The 27,345-nt window shown below is 45.9% G+C and overlaps 1 protein-coding gene across 3 annotated transcripts in view; it reads left to right on the top strand.

Moving 5' to 3' along the window:
• Positions 1-18,317, top strand: part of BCL2L14 (BCL2 like 14) — a 30,293-nt gene extending 11,976 nt beyond the window's left edge. For 2 of the 3 annotated variants that reach the window (XM_074983685.1, XM_074983686.1), the window contains 5 exons: positions 5,062-5,504; positions 8,148-8,312; positions 11,881-11,951; positions 13,307-13,579; positions 15,252-18,317. In XM_074983685.1, coding sequence (XP_074839786.1) covers positions 5,069-5,504; positions 8,148-8,312; positions 11,881-11,951; positions 13,307-13,579; positions 15,252-15,293 — 987 coding nt within the window. In that variant the 5' untranslated portion in view covers positions 5,062-5,068 and the 3' untranslated portion in view covers positions 15,294-18,317. Of the gene's footprint in view, positions 1-4,888; positions 4,940-5,061; positions 5,505-8,147; positions 8,313-11,880; positions 11,952-13,306; positions 13,580-15,251 lie in introns of all 3 variants that reach the window. The other variant, XM_074983684.1, reaches the window with a different exon arrangement.
• The last annotated feature ends 9,028 nt before the right edge of the window (positions 18,318-27,345 follow it).

Here is a 27,345-nt window from a genome sequence, read left to right as displayed (position 1 = left end):
CCAGATCACGATGGTTTTGTTCTGGCCTTAATGTCTGTAAGTCTTGGTCTTCAGGAGACCAAGGTACTGAAACCTAGTGTTAGGTCAGATCTGAAGCAAGATGCTGCTTCTCTTGCACTCCTTGCCGATGACCCTTTGATCTCCTGTGTTTCTGTCCTCGTGAGGTGGTGATAAGCCTGAAGAATCCCCAGACTCGGAGACTGCTTACTTTATGGTAAAAGGTATGCCATCAAATGGGCTAATCTTATAAGCAAGGCTGCTGCATCAGACCCAGAGCTGGTGAAAGGTCCAATTCTTTGAATGTTGGGTTGGGCTCTAAGGGTGAGGTCCTCTCCAGACCCCTCTTTCCGAGGAGGCAGAAATAGTTGGCTACATATCATCCAACTTGGAAAGAAATGTAAAACACAGGTCCTGGACATCTCTTGTTAATGAATTTGCCACGTGCTTGTCTTGTGGCTGTGCTGGCACAGGCTATTTATAATATGTTTGGTCATTTTTCCTCCCCTTTTAACCATATGTTATTGCTCCAGTCATTTTCAGATGCCAGGGCGCACCCTTCTGGATTGGGCTTCTTGAGGGCCTTGGCAATATTGCTGGGGTCCTTCTCCAACGAAATAGAATTTCGGTGTACAGAGTCTTAGCCTGGGAACCCTACAGCAGTGGTAGAAGTAGGAAGATGCCTATGTACAGCCCTCTAATATTGTTCTCTGGTGTGAGTTTGGCAGTAAGTGAATCTTTTCCATGTTTCTCTACAAAATACCCATTCCATTAAGGACACAGTGATCTTCCCCTCTGCAGTCACTTCTAACTCTCTGGTAGCTATGACAACTTGGCAATAACCTTTTAATAGCTGCCTGAATCCGAGCATTGGGTTGCTAGGATATCGTACGGCATAGACATATTAACCTTGCATTGCAGTCTAGTGGAGAACATTCAGGTCCATCAGTAAAAAGGGATTGTGGTCAGTGTCCCTTCCTCCTCAGTGTTTCTTTTTGGAATTTGTGCCTCATTCTCATTTCCTAGCAATGGAAAGGGGTCAGAAATGACCACTAATGTGCCCCTGCTGGCACAAAAGCTCTGTGTGCCATCCCTGCCTCCAGCAGGTGGCAGGGATGCGGATAGGAATAGGGTGGGGAAGGGATGTTGCTAGAGAATATTGACCTACAGCCACACCTTGCTTCCTGGAAGCTTTGAAAAGCAAAGTCTAAGTCAAAGGCTGTTCTTGCTTGCATTGGGGCCTGCGCAGAACCTTCCAAACACCCCCAGAAAACAGGAGTTACAAAGGTGTTCTAAAGCCATGCCTGTCCCATGTGCAGGAATGGGATAACTAAGAACCAGGGCCAGTGTTTCCTCTAATTTTTTCCATCCATGGGTAGAATGAATTTTATGTGCACCCAGGCGTGTGTCTGGGTACCACAGTAGAAACACATGCTGTTCGCTGTGGTGGCTCTGGGCACTCTGCTAATCAGCTGGATGGCACCTGAATCTCTTCTGAGTGGCTGCCCATGCACTCAGCTTACAGGCGATGCTGGCTAGGACCCTTGTCTACCCCATTCCTGTCCTGACTTTAGACAGGTCTCTCAACAACAAGAATTCTTTCCTTCATGTCTGTCTGTTAGACATATTTGCAATTCACAGCTCCCCTTCTCTGCATGGTTTAATTGCTCCCTACCCACGGCTGTCTCTCTGCCTCTTTCCAGATGGGTTTGCAGAGTGGTTTCTGTTGTAAATGCAGCGGCTCCTTTTAAGACCAACCCTTAGATCCTACTTCTGAACAACTCGGGCAGTGAGCTATAGTCCAAGGTGCAGCATTTGAAGGCGTCCTATTTCCTGGGGGCAGTAGCTACTTTGGTGCAGATAGGGACTAGTGGCCTCTTGTTTCTTAAGTCCCAGCTGCCTCATCTCTGCCCAGTAAATAGCTTAGAGTCTTTGGCATGCTCTCACTCAGATGAGTGCTGTGTTGAAATGAACCTCTCCGATAGGATTTTTGGGTGATAGCAAGAAATCTTTCGGTGCTGATTTCATTTCAGTATATTTTCAAATGTACTAGTTGATATTGTCTGTAGTTGCAACATGCCACTAGTAAAAAAGGATACTTGCAGGAAGGAGGGTAAAATTAAAGTTAGGGTGCACCCTGAGTCCATGGTGACAATGAGGTTCAATTAAGGCTGTTTGTAATTCCTGAGTCTCCTGTCTTTCATATTGATGAATTGGCAAAGGCAGGATATAAAGAGGGCTCTACTGAATTTATGCCCTTGGAAAACGTGATGGGCCATGAAATCTGGTCACTTGTGTGCTTTCACCCTGTACCATACAGATTTCACAGGGGAGACTAGAGTTTCTCAAATTGGAGGTCGTGACCCAAAAGGGAGTTGCAGGGGTGTCAGAAGGTTATTTTGGGGGGGGGGGCGGGTATTGCCCCCATTACTTTGCACTGCTGCTGGCAGGGCGCTGTCTACAGCAATGGATGCACTGCCGACAGCTGCTGCTGCTCTCCAGCAGCCCGGCTCTGAAGGCAGCACAGAAGTAAGGGTGGTAGTGCTATGTCATGCCACCCTCAGCTCTGCACTGGTGCTGGCAGCAGCTCTGCATTCAGGGGTGGGCTCCCAGCCAGCAGCTGCCATTTGCCAGGTGACTGGCTCTGAAGGCAGCACCACCTGCAGCAATACAGAAGTAGGGGTAGAAGTACTGCAGCCCTCCCCCCACCCCCCCTTGCAAATCCTTATTTGGGTCAGGACCCCTACAATTACAGCACCATGACATGTCAGAGTTTTGTCATCAAACGGTCAGTAAAATGCATTTTGTGTTGATGTTCCACCAGTCTTGTCGACAAACTCATGGCCTTAGTCTTTCAGGGTATGTCTTTGCTACCCAGCAGATAACCCCAGTTAGCTAAAGAACTACAAAGCTGAAGCGGAATACTAGGAGGGCAGTTTCTTGTGTTTCTTATCCCCATGAGTCATGTCACTGGGAAGGGAAATCTGTCATGTGAGGCCAGGGTATAGTCGATGTATGACTTGTGTAATTCATGGTACTGTGTGTATACTCTAGGCCTTGAACAGAGGTGGCCGTAACCACCATGAGACTAACCCTCTTTTCCAGGGAGCTCTTCCCAGTAGCCAAAACCTAGCTCCAAAGGAGCATCCTTTTCCTCAAGATCTGACTTTTGTTTGAGAGAATTAGGAAACAGACGTCTTTGCAGTTTGTCTATGGTGGCCAAGTGCAAATCACAATCTCACACCAACAACAGTGCAGCAATGTTCCAGATCTAAGAACTTGCAAGACTCTAACAGTGCCATTGTGTGACCCAGACACAACTGTGCCTGTGCAAGCAAGAGGCTCTCTTCTTATTCCTTCCCCTCCTGTGTCCTCGCTGAACCTCCTAGCTGAGTAATTGGGACTGTTAGAAATTTTCACATGGCCTTTTTCATGGTAACTGTTGAGTCACTTGCTTCTATTCCTTCCTGTTCTTGCTTAAAGAGGTCATGAGGGAAATGAGCTCAGTGAAAAAGACAAGTGATGGACTGTTTCATGCTGACAGGGACTACAGTATGGTAAACAACAATGGACAGGAGAACTAAAAGACAAAAGGTGTGTAGTTGCACCAGCTCTCCAGCAGAGAAGAGGATACAATGACTAGCACCACTGGATCAGCCAGGAAAGTCCAACCCAAGCATTCAAAAATCCTGACTTTAAAAACTAACGAATATGGGGGTTGTTTTTTGTCTCCCTGGCTGGAATTCACATTTTCAAACTTTTCTGTACAAACGTGGCAGCTAGAAGCTTCCTTTTAACAAAGCTCACATTCTTGTATCACTGCATGAATCCAGGAGCTGGGGGGGTGGGGGTTAAACTGCAAAATCCTGAGCCTTACATTAACATAAGAGTTGGCAACACTGGAGATGTTTTTGTAGTGAGGGAGGGGCTGGTTGCTTTAGCGAAACTTGCACATGGAAGAAGAGATTTCAGTTAACCAAAATGCATCCATCACATCCTTGTGAGAATCAGTATTACTGGAACAACCTTTTCTTCCCCAACTTCTGCCCCAGTTAACAGCCTCCCGATTGTGTCCGGTATCTCTCTAAGTGATCCATGCTCTCTTCTCTCACAACAGTTCTGAAAATTCTGCTGTTCCAAGAAGCCTCCCCTCAGCAATGACCATATGCGACTTGGCTTGTTCACTGTACTGTGACTATTCATTTGTGCCTTTAGACTGTAAAATCTTTGCATCAGGGATTCTGCCTAGCATAGGGACGTAGGATTGGAAGGGGATTCCTGGGTCATTAAGTGCAGTCTTCTGCTATCCCAGACAAGCCTGTCTTTTTAAACCCATTTAAAAATTATCAAGCGTTATCTCAAATAGCTAGGTTGTTTACCACCCCCTATCCCATTGGAATGCTGTCCCAGAGATGTGATAAAGTTGCATCCTGTGAAGCACTACAGCCGCATGGGAAACGTTTCTGGCAAAAATCATCCCCTTGGCTGAATGTTTCAGGAACCGTGGTAAGGTACCCATATCCAATTAAAGTCAACATAAAGTAAGCTGGGAGAGGACATTTGTTGTGGTGGCTCCAGCCATTATAAATCTAGAAGAACCAGTTTCAAAAGTTGCTTGGACAAGTCACTCAACCTTTCTGTAAAATACTTCCCTCACCCATGGGCACTGTTAGGTTTAGTGCTTGGTATACACTAGGCAGGTAAGTATATTCTAGCTATGCAATTGCATAGTTAGTATTGACTTATCTGCAACTGAATTACCTGGCCATCCTCATTAAGGAAGGTCAACAGGTGCATTTCTGCCATCAACCTCCCTTACTCCTTGCAATAGTGAGTAGTACAGCAGTTGACTGCCAACCCATGATAGGTCAATTTTGTGCATCCTTTATAGGTGAGAGAAACTGAACCCTGGAAGATTGCCCTGAGGAGGCTGATCTTTCAGGTAATGTAGACAAGGGTGAGTCATTGATGTTTCTTTGTACAGTGCATTGGTGAAAGGCTCTAAATGGTAAGTGTTATGTGCTCTCTACGCCATTAAGACTAACAAGGAACATGTCCTGGTAGGGGCAAGATGAGTTCATCAAGTGATGTTGACATGGAAGAGATCTCTTTGGTGGATGAGAACAGAGACACCGTGGAATACAAAGTTCTCATGGCCTACGCCCAGCGACGTCTTTCTGTGAGTAAATACAGGGAACTTCTTGGAAGGGAGGCGAAGACATGGAAGGGATCACCTACAGAACGGGGGGAAAGGAATGGGATCCCTCAAGCTGGTAAGAGTGAGATGCACCAGGAACCGTCAACTCAGAACAAAGTGCCTGTGGTCCAATGTAAAAAGCAAAGGAAGAAGTCCCTTTGGAGATGCCTGCTGCTTCCCTCTTGTGCCAGAGGGAAGAGAGAAGAGGCCCCGCAGGAGCTAGCCATGAACCAAGACACTGTGAATGGGCTCAGCTTAAAGATGCCGTTGTCTGGGCAGCCACCACGCATCTCTTCTCCAGAGGCAGAAGGTAAGCCCTGAATGGTTTTCCCTTTCTGTCTGCAGGCTGGATTCTGTTTCTTCAGGATGTATGCTGGTTCTCTTCTGCATAGCTTATGGATGGCTGATAATGCTGCCTTTCTCTTTTGTTTAATGTATTCTTTTGTGCCAGCTATGAGAATAAAACTGCCGGAGCTGCTCCCTACACGAAAAACAGAGCGCCAATTCATGCTCGTAATGTGACTTGTCTCCACAATCTGAACCTACAGACTGACCATGAATATCCTGCTATAATCATTCAGTTGCACAACTTTGCTTTTCCAAGTGCCAGCTTACTGTTTATATATGTAAAATATTGGGAACTAAATTATCTGTTACTACTCGAGAGAGAGAGATCTGGGAGTCATTGTGGGTAGGTCTTTGAAAACATCAACTCAATGTGCAGCAGCAGTCAAAAAAGCAAGCAATGTTTGGAATCGTTAAAAAAGGGACAGATGATAAGAGAGAGAATAGCTTATTGCCTCTCTATATCCATGGTACACTGACATCTTGAATACTGCATATGGATGTGGTCCCGTCATCCCCAAAAAAGACGTACTGACTTTGGAAAAGGGTCAGAAAAGGGCATCAGAAATGATTAGGGGTATGGGATAGGTGCCATATGAAGAGAGATTAATAAGAGATGACTTAATGGTGGATATCATAGAAGGGGAATAAAAAGAGTTATTTACTCCTTCCCATAATGCAAGAACGAGGGGCCACCAAATGAAATTAATAGGCAGTAGGCGTAAAAGAAACGGAAGCACTCCTTCATGCAACAGACAACTTGTGGATCTCCTTGCCAGAGCGTGTTACAAAGGCCAAGACTATAACAGGGTTCAAAAAGGAACTACCTTTGTTCCTGGAGAATAGACAGGATGGTATCCCAACCTCTTGTCCGGATGCTGGGAATGAGCAGCAGATGGATCAAGGTAACCTGTTCAGTTCACTCCTTCTGGGCAAGGGGCATTGGCCACTATTGCAAGACGCAGGATACTAGACTAGGTAGACTTCTGGTCTGACCTAGTATGGCCATTCTTGTGTTCCCAGAACATGGCGAGCATGTGATGAAGAGTAGTTTTGAAAAAATAGACATGGGCCAGACTTCAGTTTTCTTTGGTGAAAATCAGCAAATAGAGGCCTGAAAGGGAATCCATCCAAGGAGTCTCCTCAAGCAGTTTTCCCTCACAAAATTGTTGGACAGAGAGAGACCTTGAGAGGTCATCTAGTAGACTATATTCTGGTGTTTGTCTAACCTGATCTTTAAAATCTCCAATGATGGGGATTCTACAACCTCCCTGCTCAATTTATTCCAGTTCTTAACCACCCTGACAGTGAAGAAGTGTTTGACTGTCCAACCTAAACCTCCCTTGCTGCAATTTAAGCTCATTGCTTATTTTCAGAGGTTGGTGAGAGAAATTGTTCTTGCTCCTCATAAGAACACTTTATCTAGTTGAAAATTATCGCCTGCTGGCTGTTTTGTGTCGCTCTCGGCACTTTAGGGGAGGGCTTCGTGGACTGCCCTTGCTCCAGCAAAATCTCTCAAATCATATTGGTCAGAAACTGGTAGCTAAGAAATGATAGCTTAGAAACTGTGCTGCACTGCTCTGGCCCCAGCAAAATCACCTCCCCCGTTCTCTCCCCACCGCCTGAAGCGCTGTTAGCTCCCATTAGCCGGGTTCTGATCAATAGGAGCAGAGAGGCTTTGCTCCAGGCAGGGGCTGTGAGGAAAGCTCTCTGTCCCACCCCTGTCTTCCTCCCGCAAGTCATGGACTGGATTAAACAGCTTGGCGTGCTGCATCTTGCCTGCCCCAATCTAAGACAAACCACTATGCCTCCCGCCCTTGTGGGGGAAAAATGGCCTAACCTGTCTCTGCCATTGGCAAGACCAGTTGCCCCTTTCCAGAGGCTGTATCCTACCGCATCCTTTGTTTTTTCACTTCTCTCCCAGGCGTGATTAAAGGAGGACATGCTGACTTGTTGCTAGTAATACAACATTCTGTCCAATACACCAGGAGGTGGCAGTGTCGGCTTAACTAAAAACACCATTTCCTTCAGGTTTCACATCTGTACAGTGTGAAGCAGGGTCTGGCCGGAAAACCAGGCTTTGCCAATTCAGTTAACAGATCACTGTTTTAGAGCTTGCTAGAGTGGACACTTTTAGCAGGTTCCTCTGCAAACATGTGGGATGCAGACATCCCTGCAGGAAAGTGGGTGGGTGGGAGGATGCAGGTACTTGATATGATCATTTGTTTGTCAGGCCCAGATTGCTCTTCCCAGCTCATGCCTGAGCTGGTGTCTGAATCCTGGGATCAAGATTTCCAAGGCTGGGTGCTTATTGCTAGGCTTATAAAGTCCAGTTTAGGACTGTAATGAGTGGTCCTGTTTTCTTCTCCCCCCAACCCCAAAAGGTCTGAGTACTCAGCAGATCCAAAACAAGTTGGGCCAAATGATACACAGGGAGCTCCACTTGGAGATGGTTCACACAGAAAGTCTCAGAATTGTGTATTAATCTCATGTTAGGAAAACGTGTCTCGATCTTCTGTTCTTTTACTGCAGGGTGCTCCGAGCACCAATGAGTTGAGCTCGTCGTCCCTTGCTTGAGGGACTGACCAGCAGAATGTGTCTGTTCCAGGTGAGGCAGATGATTTCCTCCACGTTGCGGACAAACTTGCTGAGATAGTTAGTGCCAGATCACAGCCAGCTCCCCAGAGAGTGAACCTCAGAGCGCTAGAGAGGACTCCAAGTCTAGAGGAAGATGGACCGCTAGGATTCCCCCCACAAGAGGGAGATGAAAAAGGTAAGGTGGAGTACAGTTTCAGAGGGGTAGCCATGCTAGTCTGTCTCGGCAAAAGCAACAAGGAGTCCTATGGCACCTTGAAGACTTTTAACAGATTTATTTGGGCATAAGCTTTCATGGGTTGGGGTCCTCCTGGACTTTGTGGTGTTTAATCTTGTACTAACTGAAGCACCATGATAACTGTGCTTAGAGCTATGTGAATACTGTGTAACTGTAACTGAGGCAGGCTTACGCTTAAAAAATTGAGCTAATTTTCTGGGTATTCGGTTTCCAAGGACCCATCCTACCCAGGGCCACTCCAACCATATAGCTGCACCAACTTAGACCAAAGTGATTATTTTCTTTATTTAAAAAAAACCAAAACTTAATCTATTTATTTTAGAGCATTTTTCTGTCTGACCAAGAACTCCTCCCAAACAAGAAGAGCTAGCACCACCAAATTCAGTATCCAGCTTTCTCTTATCATAACTTAAAGCAATGTAGGGGTGTGGTTGGGCCAGGGAGATGGCATGTGCCTGAAATGGGATTGTTTCTCATAAAACCTTGACATGACTGAGTGACTGTTGAAAGGGACCGAACCTTGATGAGCCAGAAAAATAGGATGAATCTGGAAAAGGATTATTTCTCAATAAACCTTACAGAAAAGAGATAACCGGGAGAATGGAGTTTGATCTATGTGTGCCAAAACAATGCTTAAGACATGAAAACAAGAAGAAAATGTTGTTAGAAACCAAATTAACTACAACTTTTTTAAATATAGCGAATGACTAGAGTTTATAGGCACGAAGGGGGGAAATACACTTGATGGAATTCCCATTTAAAAGAAATTACTAAAAAAAATAAACACAAATTTTAACAATCCCTTTTTTCAGAAATCCAACATAAAAATTAATTTCTTAAAGATAACACTATTTTTGAAAAATGCAATCATTTAAATGTTCTTTTCCTTTTAATTAAAAAAAAAAAATCCATCCCTTAATTTAATTTAGGAGGAAGGTCGGATAAATCTGCTAGGCTCTTATCTAAAGTATCATATTATACCTGTAAAACAGTGCATAATTGCCACGTGAGAAGTTGAGTTGTAGTATTTATTTCAGATTGGGGTATACAGCTGTACATATAATACAGTTAAAATGTGCCATAGCATAGCATCAAGAGTGTCCCTGGATTTGCTGCCTAGGAGCGTACTCTGGCAGCTCAGTCATTCTCAGTAACCCAGTGCTGGCCAGTCCTACAGTTGAGAGACTGTTGCTCGCTGCTGCAGGAAGGCCAGTCAGTGACCTGCAACAGCTGTTCAGCTGTATTACAAGCTGTGGTCCTGAAGACGCTGTGCCCACAGAGAATCTGTATTGTCTTGGATTAGAAGAAGTTGGTAAGAGGTTTTAACAAGATTGCAAAATGAGAATCACAATCAATTGCAAGCTTGCATATTTACTGTAGGCTCTTACTGGGAACTTCTTAATGTATTGAGTGCCTAGCTTTGTTCCCTCCAGGATGAAGAAGCATCTGTGTAAAGTAAGTGACCATGAAGCTTATGTTCATTACTTTGGAAAAAACTGCAGAAAACTGATTCAACTCCTAGCAAATGCTATTAAATAGAAAATCATAAGCTGCCTGTGCTGCAAAATAGCTTTCAGTAATTCTGGACTGTACCCCAGATGCAAGTCATGTTGAGGAGATTACCAATATTCATTTGCTTTGTGAATGCGTCAAAATATGCACTTGAGGGTAACGCTAAAGTAATGATAAAGGAACATTGTTTTGGGGAATTTGTACCATTGAAGGAGATGACTGACTGTCATTATTTCTTGAGGACTTGTGTGGCCAAGGATATGACGGTGGAAGTAACATGAAGAGTAAAGAAATTGGTGTACAGGAGAGAATAAGAGAAATTAATTCTCAGCTGTTTGTTCCTTGCAATATGCATTTCCTGAACTTGTTGTCAATGATGCTGCCAAATGTTGTTTGGAGGCAAATAGTTTCTTTTAACCTGGTGCAATGCATATGTGCAGCTTCCCCCCCCCCCCTGCCGCCCCTCCAAAGTTTAACATGTCTCAGGGGTACGAGCTTGGAAATATCTATGATGCACTCATTGAAAAGTCTGCTGATACTGCCCTAACAGGATCATTTGCAACACAGCACATGAAGATGCAGAAGCTCTTGCAAATGGCCTTCAGAAGTTCAAGTTTGTAGTTTCACTCATTTTGTGGCATGATGTCTTGTTTGAGGCAAACCTTACCAATAAGAAACTTCAGGCAAAGCACTTTGACAAAGATTTTACTCTACATCAGCTGCAACCAACCAAAGTGGAGGAATGCAGGAGTGATGAAGTGTTTGAAAAGACACTAGTAGATGTTCATGAGCTTGCTGAAGAATTTGAACTACTCCCAACAGGCTTCAAACCAGAACCAGCATGTTTTTGGAGAAAGAAGCAACAGTTCTTTATATATGATATGAGAAACAACCAATCTGTTCAGGATTCAGAACAAAAATTCAAAGAAAACTTCTACTTTTCTTTCCTAAATACTGCAGTCCAATAAGGTTAGGAATGACTGACAGATAAAGCAGCTTGGTTCAATATTTGATTTCCTCAGCAATGTGCACAGGTCACAAAATATGACTTCAAAACAGATATTAGTAGGATGTTCCTTGTTCTGTTGGTTCGGCAAGTGGACTCTCCATAGCTCTCTAGAGCTGCGACTAGTGGGTGTTGCTCCTGGCTCTGAGCGTGGAGTCTTGTATTCCCAATAGCCACTTCGATATCAGGTACTCCTTGAAGAAAGTATGATTAACAGAGGGATTCAGCCCAGCTGCATTCCCTGACTGGAGCCAAGCTCTCCATAGGGCACATTAAATGCCTGGCTTTTGTAACAGATACAGAACATGTCCTATTCCAGACTGTGCTATAAACATCTGCCTAAAACCTACATGCAGGTCTGTCATTATATAGTTTTACCGGGTTTGAGCCACAAAGTGGAAGTTGTTTTCTTACAAAAATGATCATTTTCCATGTGGCATGAACAGTGAGCTAGTTCCTTTAAGGTTATGCCTACGCTAGAGCATAGTCGATTTTAAGGCACTTAACTCAATTTTACAATGTCCAAATACCATTGTCAATTTTAAGGGGCGCTAAGGTCAACTTTCTTGGCCCGCCCCTCCAATGTGGCATAACAGCAAGTTCAAATTCACAAGGTCAAATTAATGCTAGCGTGGAAACAGTGTTATCTGAAATTAACTTTTCTAGAGGTATCCCACAATGCTATGAATGTGTCCGTTCTGGCCACTTTAACCTGCGCTGCTCTCCAGCTGTGCAGGAAGTGGGTAACGGGAAGCCTGGCAATTTGAATTGATTTTCTTTTTGGCCAGCATGTTGATCACATCTAGCCATGATTTCTCAGCGTTGCAAAAGAGCCCCAGCATGGAGCCATCAGGAGATCCATATCTCATTTCTGTGTGGATAGAAGAATCTCTGCTGAGTAAATACCTGGGATGATCAGGGGTTTGTGAGCAAGTCAGCTAACTGGAGCCTGCTAGAAGAAAGTAACTCTCTCTTTTTTCCTCCTTGCAGATGAAGAGGAGAGGATAATAGAAACAATAGTTGCATTGTTAAGACAAACAGGGGACAAACTGGAAGAAACGGTAATGTATATATTTTAATTGGCTGGAAGCTCTGTGTACGTTTCAATATATAATTGCTGGAAGTGAATGCTATGATTAAGGCTGCAAAACTTTCTATTCTGATCTTATTTTCACACATTTAGCACTTTTTGAGATGTTTATTATTTGGATTGAGATTTTTCTATGCTAGATCTCATTTCTTAAAGCTTAATGCTCAAAGCTTGAGTTTCAAATGCTCAAAAGAAATTTAGTTGCTTGATTCCTATTAAACTTCAGTGGGAGTTGGACATCTGTCTTGTTGAGGCTTTGCAGATCTCCCTTTTTAGCCTTAAATTTGGCACAAGAGTAGTTTCTAAGGACAGGGCCTGCCCTAGTCCACATGGCACCCCAGGTGGGATGCATCTTCAGTGCCCCACTTCCAGTTGTAAACTTTGAACACCCCTATTTTTATTGCATTTGTACCCCATTCCATGAAGTGGATGCATTATTTATTCCTATCAGGCTGTTACATTGCACACTAGGATCTGTATGTATTTATTCATGCTGTGTAAAAGCAAATAAACATTGCTTCCTCTAAGCTTATAGAAATATTTTAAATTTTAAGAATAACCAAAAGATACCATCTTCAAAACCTGAAACACTTTACTTCAAACAATCCTATTTTTTTCCTTTTTGTCTTGAATAGCCAAAACAGTACTGGGACCTGGTGCTGTGGCTCTTCCCCAGGAACCTGGCACCCCAAACAGTCGCCTGGGTCTCCTGCCCCTAAATCAGACTCTGGCCAGGAAGGTTAAACACACCCTAACATCATAGGGCCAAAGGGGGGAATCTTTTTTCAGTATTTGAAAATTCTACTCTGAGTTTGTATCCCTGCGTGAATTCAGTAGTTGGAGCTGAGGCTGTGATTTTTCAGCGCTGAAAGCCATCTCTGCCACCACTCCTGTAGCTGGTAGTGATGGTAGACACTTGTCCTCTAACATGTCCTCCCATCGGCTGTTGGTCAATGTAGAGCCTGAATGAATAGGTTTCATATATGTAGTTAGACATGTTAGGGAGAATAAAATCCTGTGCGCATTTTATTCATGCAAGTAATCCCTGCTGAAGTCAGTGGGACTGTGAGAGTAATGTAACTCCTACATATGTAAGTTTTGATAACTCTCAGGGGTAAGTGTACAGGATCAGGCCCTGAAAGTGCAGACTTCTGTAGAGATGTGCTCTTGTGTTTGTGGTCTAACAAAGATGATACTGAATAGACTTCATGGAAACACTAAGGTGGACATCATTTTCTAAGCACTAAATCCCCCCCCCCCTTCTGTAAAACTCACTCTGTTATTGACCAATGGCCTTAATGGGTAAACTGTTATCCTCATTTTCAGTTAAAACAAGATAGAACTTTCTATAGCCGCTTCACAGAGATGCTCTCCTATGCCTTCTTCAAGAAAGTCACTGATCAGTACCTGGAGGAAGTCCCGCAAGGTTCTATCAAGGAGACTGAAGACCAAATACAATGCACCAAGGCTGCCTTCGTGATGGACGTTACAACCAGACTTACAGCTGTGGAAAACCATCCTATGAATGTGGTCCTGGGATTTGGAGCAAAGTATCTCCAAGAACAATTTAGCCCTTGGATTCAGAAGCATGGTGGATGGGTACGAGATGTGCTTGGAATTCTAGGCTGCCCACACACAATGAACATCCTTTTGGATATAAAAATGCTAGAAAATTGTACCACTTAAATCACTTTTAAGAGGATGCAAGTAGTCAGAGATTGCATTACATAGCAAAACGAACTTATTTGTGATACCCCAACGTATTTTGCACATTGACTCATACCCTCAAAGAAATATACAGTAAAACTCTGAGTTGCACGGGGGTTGGCTTCCTCACTACCCCCGTGTAACTCAAATTTTGCATAAGGTGGAGGAGGGGAACCCCCTCCCTCCTCCTCCGAGACCCTGGGAGCAGGGAGCACCTGGTCACTCTGCAGGCTCCTGCTGAGCCATAGAGAGCTGGGAGCCAGGGGCCGCAGGGCCTGGTCAGTTTCCCGGCTCCCCACTCTTGGCAGGAGCCAGGAAGCTGAGCAGGTGCTGCTAGGCCTGGCTGCCTGGGGCTGAGGAGCTTCCCCTCCACCCCAGCAGCAGCATCCTCCTGGCCAGGGGAAAGCCATGCCTTCCCAGGCTCCAGCTGCCCACTTCCCCCAGCTGGGGGACATGGGTGGCTGGAGCCTGGGATTTCAACATTCATGTTAATATGATTAATGCATATGTTGAAATCACACAGTGGCTATGTCTACACGTGCCCCAAACTTCGAAATGGCCATGCAAATGGCCATTTCGAAGTTTACTAATGAAGCGCTGAAATGCATATTCAGCGCTTCATTAGCATGCGGGCGGCAGCGGCGCTTCGAAGTTGATGCACCTTGCCGCCGCGCGGCGCGTCCAGACGGGGCTCTTTTTTGAAAGGGCCCCACCTACTTCGAAGTCCCCTTATTCCCAGGGGACTTCGAAGTAGGTGGCATCCTTTCGAAAAGGAGCCCCGTCTGGACGCGACGCGCGGCGGCAAGGCGCGTCAATTTCGAAGCACCGCTGCCGCCCGCATGCTAATGAAGCGCTGAATATGCATTTCAGCGCTTCATTAGTAAACTTCGAAATGGCCATTTGCACGGCCATTTCGAAGTTTGGGGCACGTGTAGACACGGCCAGTGGTAGTTAACTGTAGGCACCTAACTCCCCTATATCTCTGAAGATCTGAGCCATAGTCTTCTGAACCTGTAATATGACCCACCAGCAGGGCCCCCTTTGACCATGTATCATCCCAGTTCTCAGCATCCTTACTCAGGAAAGCTCATAGACTCGTAAGTCTGGAAGAGACCTGAGGAGGTCATTGAGTCCAGCCCCCTGCTCAAAGCAGCCTCCTTAGTCTTTTTGTTCTTGGGTATATGCATTCTACTTCTCTGTCCCTAGCAGCCTCTGTTGTTTCAGCTGCATCTTTAGAGGCCACCTTTTTAAAAGTCTTCCCAGGCAGATTCCCTCACCATTAGTGCCTCTGTACCCCCAAGCTGCTGCCCTGTGCGTCTCAGGTGCCTGCACTTGATTGCAAGCTCCAAAGGCAAAGGGCCTTTTTTTGGTCTGTGTTCTGCAAAGCAGTGTGCTCAGCTGAGATGCTGCAGAAATATATTACAGCAATTGATGCCAGGCATGCAGAGATCTAGGGTAGGTGGGTCCTACTGGTCAGCTGTGGAGAGATCCATTATTCTGATGCACTCACTGACAGCATTTGAAAAGGGATTATAATCACACCTCCTATTTTCTTCTCTTGCAGAGAAATGCCGTGGGATTATTGGACCAGGAAGAGGTAGAATGAACCTTTAGCAGATTTACTCTCCAGGGCTTTTGGTGGCCTTGGTTAGGCAGATGTGAAGCTTTAACAGTGCAATGCCAGCATGATTTCAAGGAGGGGAAGAGAGAAGAGGAGAGCTGGGACATGAAGGTCCCTTCAGGGAAGGAAGTATGATCTCTCTTCAAGCCTCCTGTTTGCATGCAAATGCTAATCAGTGTGTAAGAGAACAAGACTAGCTCCTTTTCTCAGGACCAGCTCCTTTTCTCAGGACCAGTAAGCACCTCACTACCCCTAGCATGTTGCCTTGAGGCTGGTGGCTAACATGATTTCAGATGCCTTTGTAAGCACTTTCATGGATGTATTTTGAGAGTCCAGTGGAAAATATCCATGTGTGTAACCAATGCCAAGGAACACCTGAGTGTAACTGAGCAACAGCTGTAAGGACTAATTTCTGAGGGATCTGAACCCCCTGAAGGGACCAGGTGTTTCCTCAGAGCTTAGCATGTTAGGTTCTGCATGTGCTTTTCAGGAGCTGTCCCTTAATGATGCCATTTTCCTCTCTTACAATAACTTTGGCTCTTGCTCCTGCGTGTTGTGGGAGCCTGCTTCCAGGGTTGTCAACTCTTTGTTCTCCTCTCCAGTTAGCTCCCCTGCATAAGTAGTCCCTTGGGTGGAATGAGTTGTGGTGGTTGGGGGGTGAGTGTCAAACTTTAGCTCTTTACTTCCATTGTCTAGTGCTCTACAGAGCCCAGCCAGTGACCCATTTGGCTTGGTATTCTTTAAGAGGGCCTCCTCTAGTTTCAGGCCCCTGCTGCTACTGTGCAGCAAATAGTCCAGAAAATACTAATATGGCAAAGACACTAAGTCACAAAATTTAACTTGACTTGTGGCAAAGAAGATTAGGCTGGAGGAAAGGTAGACTAGGAAAACACCTGATGCAACATTGTCACCCAACGTGGAACTTCAACTGTCAGCTCAGAATGAGCAGTACAACTATAACCCTCACTCGGGAGAGAATAAATTACAGGGGTGTGGCAGCTAGACTATACCCAACTGCAAAAGAAACATTCCCAATCCTCTTCCTTCAGCTGCAGCCCACATGGCTGACATATTTTTTTTTAACTGACAAGGAAGAACTTGGAACACTCACTGAAGGTGCAAAATCCTGGCATTCCCTGCATTGTTTTCCATATGCAAATTGTTACACATGAGGAAATGACACTGACTTTTTCAGAGTTGTCCTTATCTCCCCTTCCTCCATTCCGCGTATTCACAGGAGCAGCTGGAAATGCTGACTGGAGGAATAAACACGAATGTCTAAACATCTAATTAATCTGAATTAAAGGCCCAGGCACAGTTTAAATTCTCAAGTAAAATAGGTGATTCTTTGGGCAAAAATCAAGAAGGATCTGGTATCTTTCTAATTATTTAAATTAATTTTGAAGCTCTGGTGTGTAACAACCTCTGGCTCTAGCCTTGGCTACCGGCAGTCTCAGTTTTCCAAAGTGCACTGTGATTTTTGACAGAGTTTAAGAGGGCCTGTTGCCATCAGCTTCTCCTCCACTTGTGGCTTCTCAGGTTGGATATCCCACCTCATTAGTCACTTCTGATAAGTTAGGCTACAGGCACAGCTCAGTTAATGTCTGGTGTATACTTGGTAACTCTTCACTCCTATGTCCCTCTTTCCTTCCAGCTGCCATTTTAGCCTGCCCCCCTCTGCATTCCCTGCAGAGGTATCTTAGACAGCAAAGACTAGCTTATGCCCATTATTGTGCAGTGTCTGTCCCCCTAATGCTAACGGCCAAGGTACAGGTGGATTAGAAATGTCAGGTAAGAACCATGATGGTTTCAAATCCAGAATCACTGTATTATAGGGCCTGCTCCTCAGAGGCCAGAATGGTCCATAGTTCTTCCCCACTCCCCTGAACCAGCTGAAGAGCAGGTCTGCCACTGTTGTAACAATGGTAGTTTGTCTGCAGATTTGGGTTGATTTGAGGGTGGTCTCTGTTACTCTCATTTATTTGCACGACACTGGTGATCCAAAGTGGGGTAATCGGGGGCAGCCATAGCTGACTGATGCCTGAGGAGAAGGGGTGGAGGGAGGGCCACTCACAGGAACAGGGAGGCAGCACCCAATTTAGCTATTACAATTTGAGCAAAAGCATGGAAGGGGGTGGACCTCCCAAGCTCTGCCACAAGTCACTTATGATTGTAACCCTTTTATGCACTTGACTCACCAGGCATTATGCTGACTAGACTAAATACCACTCTCACAAGCATGCACACCACCCTGGCACTTGGGGATTGTGCATGCTTGTGCCAGTGTGGCATTTCGTCCAGTCAGCTCATTCCCTGACTCAAGCTCATAGGGGCAGAGCGGTTTTGGGCCTAGTGTAGGGTTCTGCCACTCAAAGACCAGTTTGTTACTAAATAAGCTGGATTTTAAGTGAGGAAAGCACTACTTATATTCCCTGGCTTGACTCATGGTCTGGTGTTCAGCAGGGGCCGGAGTGTGTTGGGTTTAATGTACAGCAAGAGAACCAGCAGTGCTAGAGCCACATCTCTCCCCAGGCACAGGGGCTCCTAGTGAGCTAATAGAACAGCGAGAGGAAAGTGGGCTGGAGTGGGCTTGTGAAAATTAGCCATCCAGAAATAAGCAGTTGCTCTTTATTTGGCTCAGGGTTAGTGGGTTGCAATGAAAAGGGGGTGGTGTCTCCCTGCCCCCCAGCAGCAGCAGGGCCTCAGTGCAAATCTCAGTCACGTGAATTAGTCTTTTGTTTTTTGCCTGTCACAGTTACTGTTCAAGTACAGCCTACTTCCACAGCAGAGCTCCATCTTACCCCAGGGCCTGAGCAGGGGGGGTTTGGTTTGCTGTAATCTACTGCACAAAACTGCATGCTTTTCTTGTAAAAGCGTTCACTGAAAATCTTGCTACTGAGCCAAACTCTGGTTATTGAAGATGAATAAAAGAGTGCAACAAACCTACTTGGGGGTAGTTTTTAGCTGGAACAGGGAGGGGCCAGCTGACAGTCACCCTGTTCTGTACCAGTCTCTAATCCTACCCCAGGTCCCTCACTCCAGTCTTCATAGAAGGGGATCCCTGGGGCTGTTACCACAGACATTGGGGGCAGAAGGGTTTTAGGGAGGCAGACTGCATGATCACTGGTTGGGTTTAGCCAGAACAGCATTATAAAACTTGGTAGAGGAACAAATCCAGCTTTAAAACTGGAGGCAGAGTTTGGAGGAGGTCAAGTTGCAAAAGCCAAGTTTAGCAATGAGGCCACCTGGTTCCAGGATGATTTTGTTTAACAAGTAACAGCTGTTACTGCTGGGGAGGTATAGTCCCAAGTCCAACAATGTAATAGCTTTAGCATTTGTAATCACCCCAGGCTAACACGCATGTCCCCTTGATGAGGTGGTGTAGCCTGAACCTTCCTTGGCCAATGAAACCTACCCCTAGCTCCAGTGGCTGGAGCTGACCCGTCCTAACTAAGGCAACCATATCTCCCTCTCCCAAATACAGGACAGGGAGATATGGGGGGGAGGGAGAGCTCTTCCTCCTGGCTCCACCAAGTCCTGGGGAGCTGGAAAGGAGGTTGTAGCCACCAGCCCACCTAGGAGCTCAGGGAAATGGCAGCTGCCAGCCCTGCCCCAGAGCCCTGGGGAAACAGTGCCCCCCCCAACCCCCACCCCAGGGAAGTGGCAGCCACCCACACCCCCCACTTCCCTAAGGCTTGGGCAGGTGACTGCTGCCAGCAGTGGCTCCTACGCAGCCTCTGGCAGTAAAGGTCAGTGGGGGGACGGCCCAAATAATGAGCCCCTTTTAAAAATATAAATCAGGCTGCCTTTTTGTCATCCCAAAGACAGGACCGTCCTGCTTAATACAGGCTGGATGGTCATCCTAGTCCTAACTCTCTGTGCCTTTGCTTGCTGGACATGCAGGGAAAGTGGGCTTAGTTTGCCAACTAATCCACTGTGCTAGACTTTTTACTGCAGGCTTGCAGCCTGCCAACAGCTGCAAGCTCAGTGGCTATGGTGAGTGTTGTACTAGCCTACGGTCAATAGGAGGTGCTGATGAGGCACCACAGACCTGGCTCTGGGGAGCAAGCATTTCACTGCTCCATTAAGTACCCCTATAACATGCAGAGGCCCAGTTCTGAAAGCAATCAATTTAGCGAGCTAGCTATGCCACCTGGGGGCCTCGGCGCCAAAATTTGCCACTTGCAAAAACATCCTGTGATCACACTTCTGCTGTGTGGCTGTCTTCATATTTCAGTGATAGGCAAAGCAGCAGGATTAAAAAAAGAATTACAGTCTTCCCCCGCCTTACAAGGGTAAGTCGTTCCTGAACAAAACCCCTCTTAGGGCGAATTCTCATGTCGAAAATGTAATTACCATTAATTTCAATGGGGAAAAAAATTTTATGCATGCCTGAGCCCCAAACTGTACACCCATTTATGCAAAAACAACACCAAATCCCATAAAAAAAATCCAGTGCAAGGGGGTGAGCAGGGGAAGCTGAGTGCAGCTTAGGTGAAGTGGGGAGAGGGCGCTGCCAGGGGCTGGCCGCACGGGGAGCTAGGCAGGCACAGGGGGCCCCTGGCTGGCGAGGGGCGATGCCGCGCTCATGCAGGGGCTGTGCAGCAGAGAGGCCCCGTGGCTGCGGCAGGCGAGCCAGGCGCTAAATGGGAGGGAGCACCGCAGACGGCAAGCAGCGCCTGAGGCACAGCTGCACAGGGCGGGCAGCGGCAGCCCCCTAGCCACCGGGGGGTGAGCAGCAGCAGCAGCAGGGCCAGGATGGCCTGCACACCCAGCATCCACGTCTCGCAGAGCAGCGTGAGCTACTGCCGGGACTTTGACAAGTCGACCTCCTCACACCAGACTGCCGCCCTCTTGCAGGGCACCACCACCCCTCCCCGCACAGCCTCTTCATCAAGACCAATGCGGCCGACGCCATCCTCTCGGCCCTTGCCTACCAGAGCCGCCAGCCTCCAAATCGGTCCTCGTAAATGCGGCGAAATGCCTCGTAAGCTGAAGTAGGGGTATTAAACGAAACGCCTCATAAAGTCGAATTCTCATAACTCGAATGGGCGTATCTCGGGGTCTGACTGAACAATGAGGCCGTAGAGGGACAACACTCCATAGGGAGCATTGTCTGAGAAGGAGCGGTACGGGCGAGCCCTGGGTTCATTAAAAAGGCTCGTGATCTGGAACAAGTGTTGAGTTAGAAGGTCACAGCTACTTAAAGCGAGCGGAGTGCAACATCATCCCCTTCCTGTGTACATCCAGCTGGCAGCATTAACGCTGTGTTGGGTAGGTAATATGCTACATATTGCAATTAGATCAAATGCCTCTGAGGGCTTGCAGGAATTCTAGCTGTAGGTAAGGTGCTCAGCACAATGGAGGCCAGGTCTGAGCCAGACTGGGGTTTGTGTAAGAAACATATTAAATGCTAATTACTCAACACTCACAAGAGAGGAGGTGCGCCTGAGAGTGCCGCTTTCTGCCACGTCTCAGGCCTGTTTCACAGAGGGCCTGAGCTGCAGGCAAAATAGATGGCAGCCCACTCGTCAAAGTGGGGCAGTCACCCGGGCTGTGTTTCTGGTGCATGGCAGCCCTGATGCTGAAGAAGCACATTCCCCCTTCACCCCGCCTCCTCGTCTCTAATGGCCTTGCTATGCCTGGCCCTCGGGGGGGTCAATATCACAAGTGCTGTGCTTGCTAGCACAGGATAGAGTGGGGATGCTGTTGTGAGGAGAGCTCTGGATGGTAAGTGGCTCTAGGCCCCTTGGATTTACCATTATTTTCCTCCTCTGCTCACACAAAAAAAAACCTCAGCCTGCCTCCTCAGCAAGTCACTCCTGCCTCACGTTCTAAGCAGCAGGTGCGGCAGCCCCACACCAGCAAAAGACACAGCTAGCCCCACTCTGCTATGCCTGCAACCAAGGCCAGAGCCAGAAGGGAAATTAAAGGCAAGAGGCTGGCTCAGTTCAGAGCTGACACACCAGGAAGGAGCCCTGGCTGTACAGGTTTGCTGGATGGGGCAGCCAGAGGGGAGGAGCAGTTAGAGACAAACTTGGGCCTGGCCACCTTCCTGCCCCTGCCCCACAAACACACACACATACATATGTGACTGAGCACTGCACAAGGACCTATTTAGGAACCAAGCCTGAAAGAAAAGGGCAGGATGGGCCTTAGGAGGCCTAGGGGGCAGTCCAGTATGCTGGGGGTGGGGGGGGTGGTTTGCTTTTAAGTTTAAAATATTTTGGGCCCAAGCCCCTACCCCGCTTTCCCACCCAGAAGAGTATAGGGCTGAAGGAACAACTGGCCCATAGGTTTCAGCTTGCTTCAGTGGACACTGAGAACCACTTTCCCTCCCCTTCCACGTGGAGAGCTGTGGTCACACCACAGCCCACATAAGGGTGTTACTCCATCCAGAACAGAGAGAGGCAGAGTATGTGAGAAAGCTGATTGCCAGCTGATTGCTTTCATGGAAAACAAATGCCTAAACCAGGGGGTCAGCACATGCGGGCACAGGTGTGCATCAGCCCACAAGGCAGGAGCTCAGCCCTTGTCCCTCCATCTCCATGCAGCCAGGAGCTTGCTCAAAGCCATACCACTTGTGGCTTAATAAAAGACCCTCTACTGCTACCAAATTCCACCTAAATGGTAAAGCTCTGCATCTTAACTTACTTATTAATGATGCTGTTGTAAGTAGGACTATTAGGGAATTTAAAACGCCTCACTGGCCCTCAGATGATACATAGTGGTAAAATTCAGCACTCCAAAAAACTAGGAAAGGTGGCTGACCCCTGCCTTAAACTGTCATGTTTAGGGACAGTTCAGCACTACACACACACACAGAGAGAGGTGCCTCTCTTCTCTGACTGCATTTAATACACACAGTATAAAAAAAAAAATCCTTGGCAATTTCAGAGCAGAGGTCCAGTCCGGCCTTAAAACGCAGCATCACCTATCCCCAGTACTCAGGGTTAGTGCCATAGGGAGGGTGACTTAGCCACCTCTTCCCCAGGTAGATACTGCTAGGGTGCCATATGCATTCTTCTGTCAGGCAACCTACTGCTTCTCTGACAGGAGGAATAACTACAGCACTGGAAGAAGCGAATCTGCTGACCGAGGAAGTATTTAGCTGAGCAGTAACAGAGAGGAAGCCGTGCTACTCTATATACTATCAAAACAAAAAAGCAGTCAAGTAGCACTTGAAAGACTAACAAAATAGTTTATTAGGTGATGAGCTTTCATGGGACAGACCCACTTTTTCAGACCATAGCCAGACCAGAAGAGACTCAATATTTAAGGCACAGAGAACCAAAAATAGTAATCAAGGTTGACAAATCAGAAAAAAATGATCAACGTGAGCAAATCAGAGTAGAGGGATGGGGGGGGGTTAAGAATTAGATTAGATTTGCATACTTTTCTTAATCTAATTCATAACTCCACCCCTCTACTCTCTGATTTGCTCACCTTGATCATTTTTTTTCTGATTTGTCAACCTCGATTACTATTTTTGGTTCTCTGTGCCTTAAATATTGAGTCTGTTCTGGTCTGGCTATGGTCTGAAGAAGTGGGTCTGTCCCACGAAAGCTCATCACCTAATAAATTATTTTGTTAAAGTGCTTTTTTGTTTTGTTATCCTAGCAGGTTTGAGCAGCACAGCCGCAGCAATACAGACATATCCCAAGCCTATTTGTCTGTAGTCTTTATTGTTGCTTTTTTAGTTGTGCGTGTGACATTACGGTTGAGGCAAGGTGCTGGGACGAAAACTCCAGTGCCTCCGGGGGCCTCTGTCCAAAGCACAAGGAAAGCAGGGATAGGCTGTGGGTTGGAGGCTTTTCTGTCAGCAGCTAGGGCAGCAAAGAACATGTGGGTGTGGAGAGGACAGGGGAACTTCCCTAGGCATGATCGCTTTGCAGGTCTTGTGACAGGACTCCCCTAAGCTGAGCTGCACCAGGCCGGGAGGTGGAGCCAGTCCAGTCTATCTGCATCAGTCAGTGCCCCCACCACCTTGCTAAAAGCATGGTAGCCCTCCTCCCATCCCACAGAAGTGGCCTTTTTCGTTTGGGGTTTTTTGCTTTGTTTTGTTTTTTAAATTCAGGTCTTTGTATTTGCCTTTTAGGGCTCCATTCTCTAGGTTCTCTTGCAGAGAAAGTCTCAGAGGGGGAGCACTATTAGTCTGTAGTGTCACAAACAGTGAGCAGGTCTGGGGCACCGTAGGGACTCACATTAATTAGGTCATGAGATTTTGTGGGTAAAACCATGAAATAAATCGGTTAGGCTCTCAGGCGCCACTGGGCTGCTTGTGGAGAAAGCAATCCGTGATCTAGCCCTAAGGCTTTTCTTAAGTGCCATGATTCTCATGCAGCCGCAGGCCTCCAGGAGCTGGGGACAGATATTGAGAGACTGATGATTTAACCACAAGTGAGAGTAACGCTGACTACTCGTCTGTAGTAAATATGCATGAGTGATGTAACCATGAGGGGAGAGTTTCATTACTCCAGTCATATTTCAACTACCTATTTAGGAAGTCTAACATGCTTTCCCTTCCTTGCCCTGTAAATATCAGAAGCAAAATAATTGTAACATCAGCTGGCTTTCATTTTCAGAGACATACATAAATATAGTCCCCAGTTCTTCTTGTTTAACAGGCTGTCTCCATATGATAGAATAAGCATCATTACAGCACCCATGTCATTTCTGGTGACTTTATTAAATTAAGTGAAATCTCTATGCACATTTAACAGAGCAAGTATGTCTATCAAATGTTAATATTCAAATAAATTGGACAGATGTGCTGGGAGGATTTTGGCAGATAAATATATTTCAACTACATAAAAGAATAAAGCATAAACAAGTTATCTGTCTACTTTGCTTAGTCCACTATTGCTGTGTTATTTTTTCCATAAGCATGAACTCTTTTTTTTTTGGAGCAATTTCTCAGCGGTTGACCTACTTTTCTTTTTCAAGTAAAAGGCTGCCAATAGCCAAAGAATTATTAGGAGATGAGAGATGAATTTTGCAGTTCCTTTCGTGTGACCCTTTCAACTTGGAGGCCCCATCAAAATTATCAAGGGATAATTTGGCAATGAATATCTAACTCTTTGAGATGTTTGGTTAAGGATTTATCACCACTCTCTCTCTCTCTCTCTCTCTGTCTTTCCCCACCGCCCCTTTTAGGGCTGTTAATTGTTGTTAACATAAGCAGTTAACTAAAAAAAAGTCACAATTAATTGTGGGTCTAATCATTGTTAAACAATAGAAGACCAATTTAACAGGCTGTGAAATAGTTTCCATCTGCAATGGTATCATCCAATCCTGATCTCCTCTTGTCTCTAGGGCTGTGTCTACACTAGTTCCCCCCTTTCGAAAGGAGGATGCTAATGAGACACTTTGGGATATGCTAATGAGGCTCTGCAATGAATATGCTGCACTTCATTAGCACAATGGTGGCTGCGACACTTCGAAAGTGCAGCTTTCAATCATGCGCAGTTCATCTACACAGGGTCCTTTTTGAAAGGACCTTGCACACTTTGAAATCCCCTTATTCCTATAACCAAATAAGAATAAGGGGATTTTGAAGTGTGCGGGGTCCTTTTGAAAAGGATCCCTTATAGACAAGCTACATGTGACCAAAAGTGGCTCTTTGGAAGTGCTGCATCCACCATTATGCTAATGAGGCACTGCATATTCATTGCAGAGCCTCATTAGCATATCCCAAAGTGTCTCATTAGCATCCTCCTTTCAAAGGGGGAAGCTAGTGTAGCCATAGCCTAGCAAATGAAGTAACATGGTAGAAAGCTCAGCACTTGTTCCCCATTCACACCTGCCTTTATGCAGAGTAAGGTCAATGACTACTTGTCACACAGCCTTTAGTTACAGGTCAAAGATTCCCCATGGGTATTGGAAATTTGCTTTCACTGAGTGAAACCCACTTAAAAACAATTTTGGTGACTGGGAATTTGTCTGTGCACAGCCCAAATGCACAATGATGCATAAAAATATCAGTAAGGAATAGGACAAAGTTCAGTACTGAAGGCTGTTCTGTGGTTTTAATTAAGGCAAATGCAAGCCAGTGAAGAAAATATCCCCTTATAGCAAGGGGCCCATGGTGTTTGTCATGTTGGAGGCAGTTTCTACATAGTCAAAGGAGGCAAATTGGACCTTGGTACCAGAAAGGAGCCAAATTAAGGGCCAGTTTTACAGACCAAAATTCAATGAAACAGGAAGAATTTGTCATCTCCACAAAATCTTTGGAGTGTGCAGTGGAAAGACACTTCAGAAATCTATGGAAAGGCTTTGAAGGAGAGTGACTCCTGGTCACACTGAAGATTCAGATTTCTTCTTTCTGCCTATTTAAATGTGTTTTAAGAGGCCCCCACCCCATTTGCTCGCGTTGGGGATCCCAGTTGGCAGGCTCCCTTTTATCACTACCTGAAAGGCCGCAAGGAAAGCTTTTCCTTGTAGCGTAGAAGCTGGGCCATTCAAGAATGTTCTTCCTGGTTCTCTGTCCCTAGCAGTAGGAAAAGTGATTGGGCAATCAGGGGTTCACACCACATTGTGCTAGACACAGTATTTTCCTCTGTGTGACTACTATAAATCCCATTTATGCTCCAAACGGCCTTCAGCATACAGCAATGGAAACAACCCCACCCATTGTCAGTAGACCGAGCCATGTGGAGCACTGGTAAACACATTCTTTACTGCCAAGATGCTTTGTAGCTCAAGGGCTCAACCTGAAAGGAAGCACAGCTAAGGACTCTATGGACTAGGGGCAGGTCTCTAGTGTACGAATTGACTTGTGAAATATGGAACACTCAAAGGGGAGGTCTTTACTGGAAAAAAAACCAACCAACCAACCTTACAGCTTGGCAGCAAGTCTTAGAGCCCAGGGTGGCCAGACTTGTGTTTGCAGGGCTCATGCTACAGCACTGTAGACACCCCCACTCCAGCGCCAAGCCTCTCACTCTTTCAGAGCCGTGATAGGAACGGGTGTGGGGGGGGTTGTTTTTGTTTGTTTTTTAAATGTAGACAGGCAAATCTTCGCTATTGCAGTGGTGCATTTTTGTGGTAATTGTTCTCCAAAAGAAGGGGATAACCACTGGTCAGCTTCTTTGCAGACATATGGAAATATAGCAATAGATAAAAAATAATGTAAATCCCGAAACAGCGAGACCCTGAGAGGCTGACTTTGGTACAAGTGAGATATCCACATCTCTTGTTGGAGTCATAGAAAATGAGAGAAGTTATAAATGGGGAAAAAACATCTGATCATTAAATCTGTTCTTCCAAGGAGAATAGATTTAATGGTCTGATGTTTTATCCCCCAAGACATAAAAATCAACACATATTAAACCAGAGGTTTTCAAACCATGGGGCACACCCCAGGAAGGTCAGTATGGCATGCCACCTCCACCCCCAACTCACCTCAGAGGGTTACGCCATCTCTGTGTCTTTGTCAACATCTACCACTATGTGCTGACTTTTGTTCAGCATGGCTCTGCCCCAACCCTGAAATCCCCAGGCAGAAGGAGCAGGGATTGTGTTTATTTGTGTCTGGATTGCGGGGAGGGTGTATGCAAGTACAAATTGTAACTGAAGGGGCGGGGAGCCCTGGCTCAGAAACACCACTGCATTAAACTGATACACTGCAAGACTAAGATTTTGAATATTCTAGTACAGTGGTTCCCATCCTGTTCACTAGTGCAGACCCACAGTCCCTCCCCCCAAAAAATTCACGTACCCCCATCAAAGCCAATTCTACCAATTCCAGGCTCTATGTACACTGCAGTAAGTGAAAAAAGGAAACCCCCCATATAGATTTCGAGCAGCAATTAATATTACTGGAAGAGATTTAATTTAAGAACAAGAATTGATTGTAACATTGTGATTTATTTAAAACTTATTTTCTATGATCATTTTTATTTATCTTGTATTTTTTTCGCAGACCCCAGGTTGGGAACCACTGTTCTAGTATTAACAATACATGGAGCACTAGGATACACGTTCACTATTACTATAATTAAAAATTGGTTCCTTTGAAAGGGTGTGGGGCTTTTGA

This window comes from Carettochelys insculpta, chromosome 1 (assembly GCF_033958435.1).
Source record: "Carettochelys insculpta isolate YL-2023 chromosome 1, ASM3395843v1, whole genome shotgun sequence".
In the NCBI taxonomy this organism is placed as follows: domain Eukaryota; kingdom Metazoa; phylum Chordata; order Testudines; family Carettochelyidae; genus Carettochelys; species Carettochelys insculpta.
Note: the sequence above shows the minus strand (reverse complement) of the source record. Positions and strands in the feature narration are given on the sequence as shown.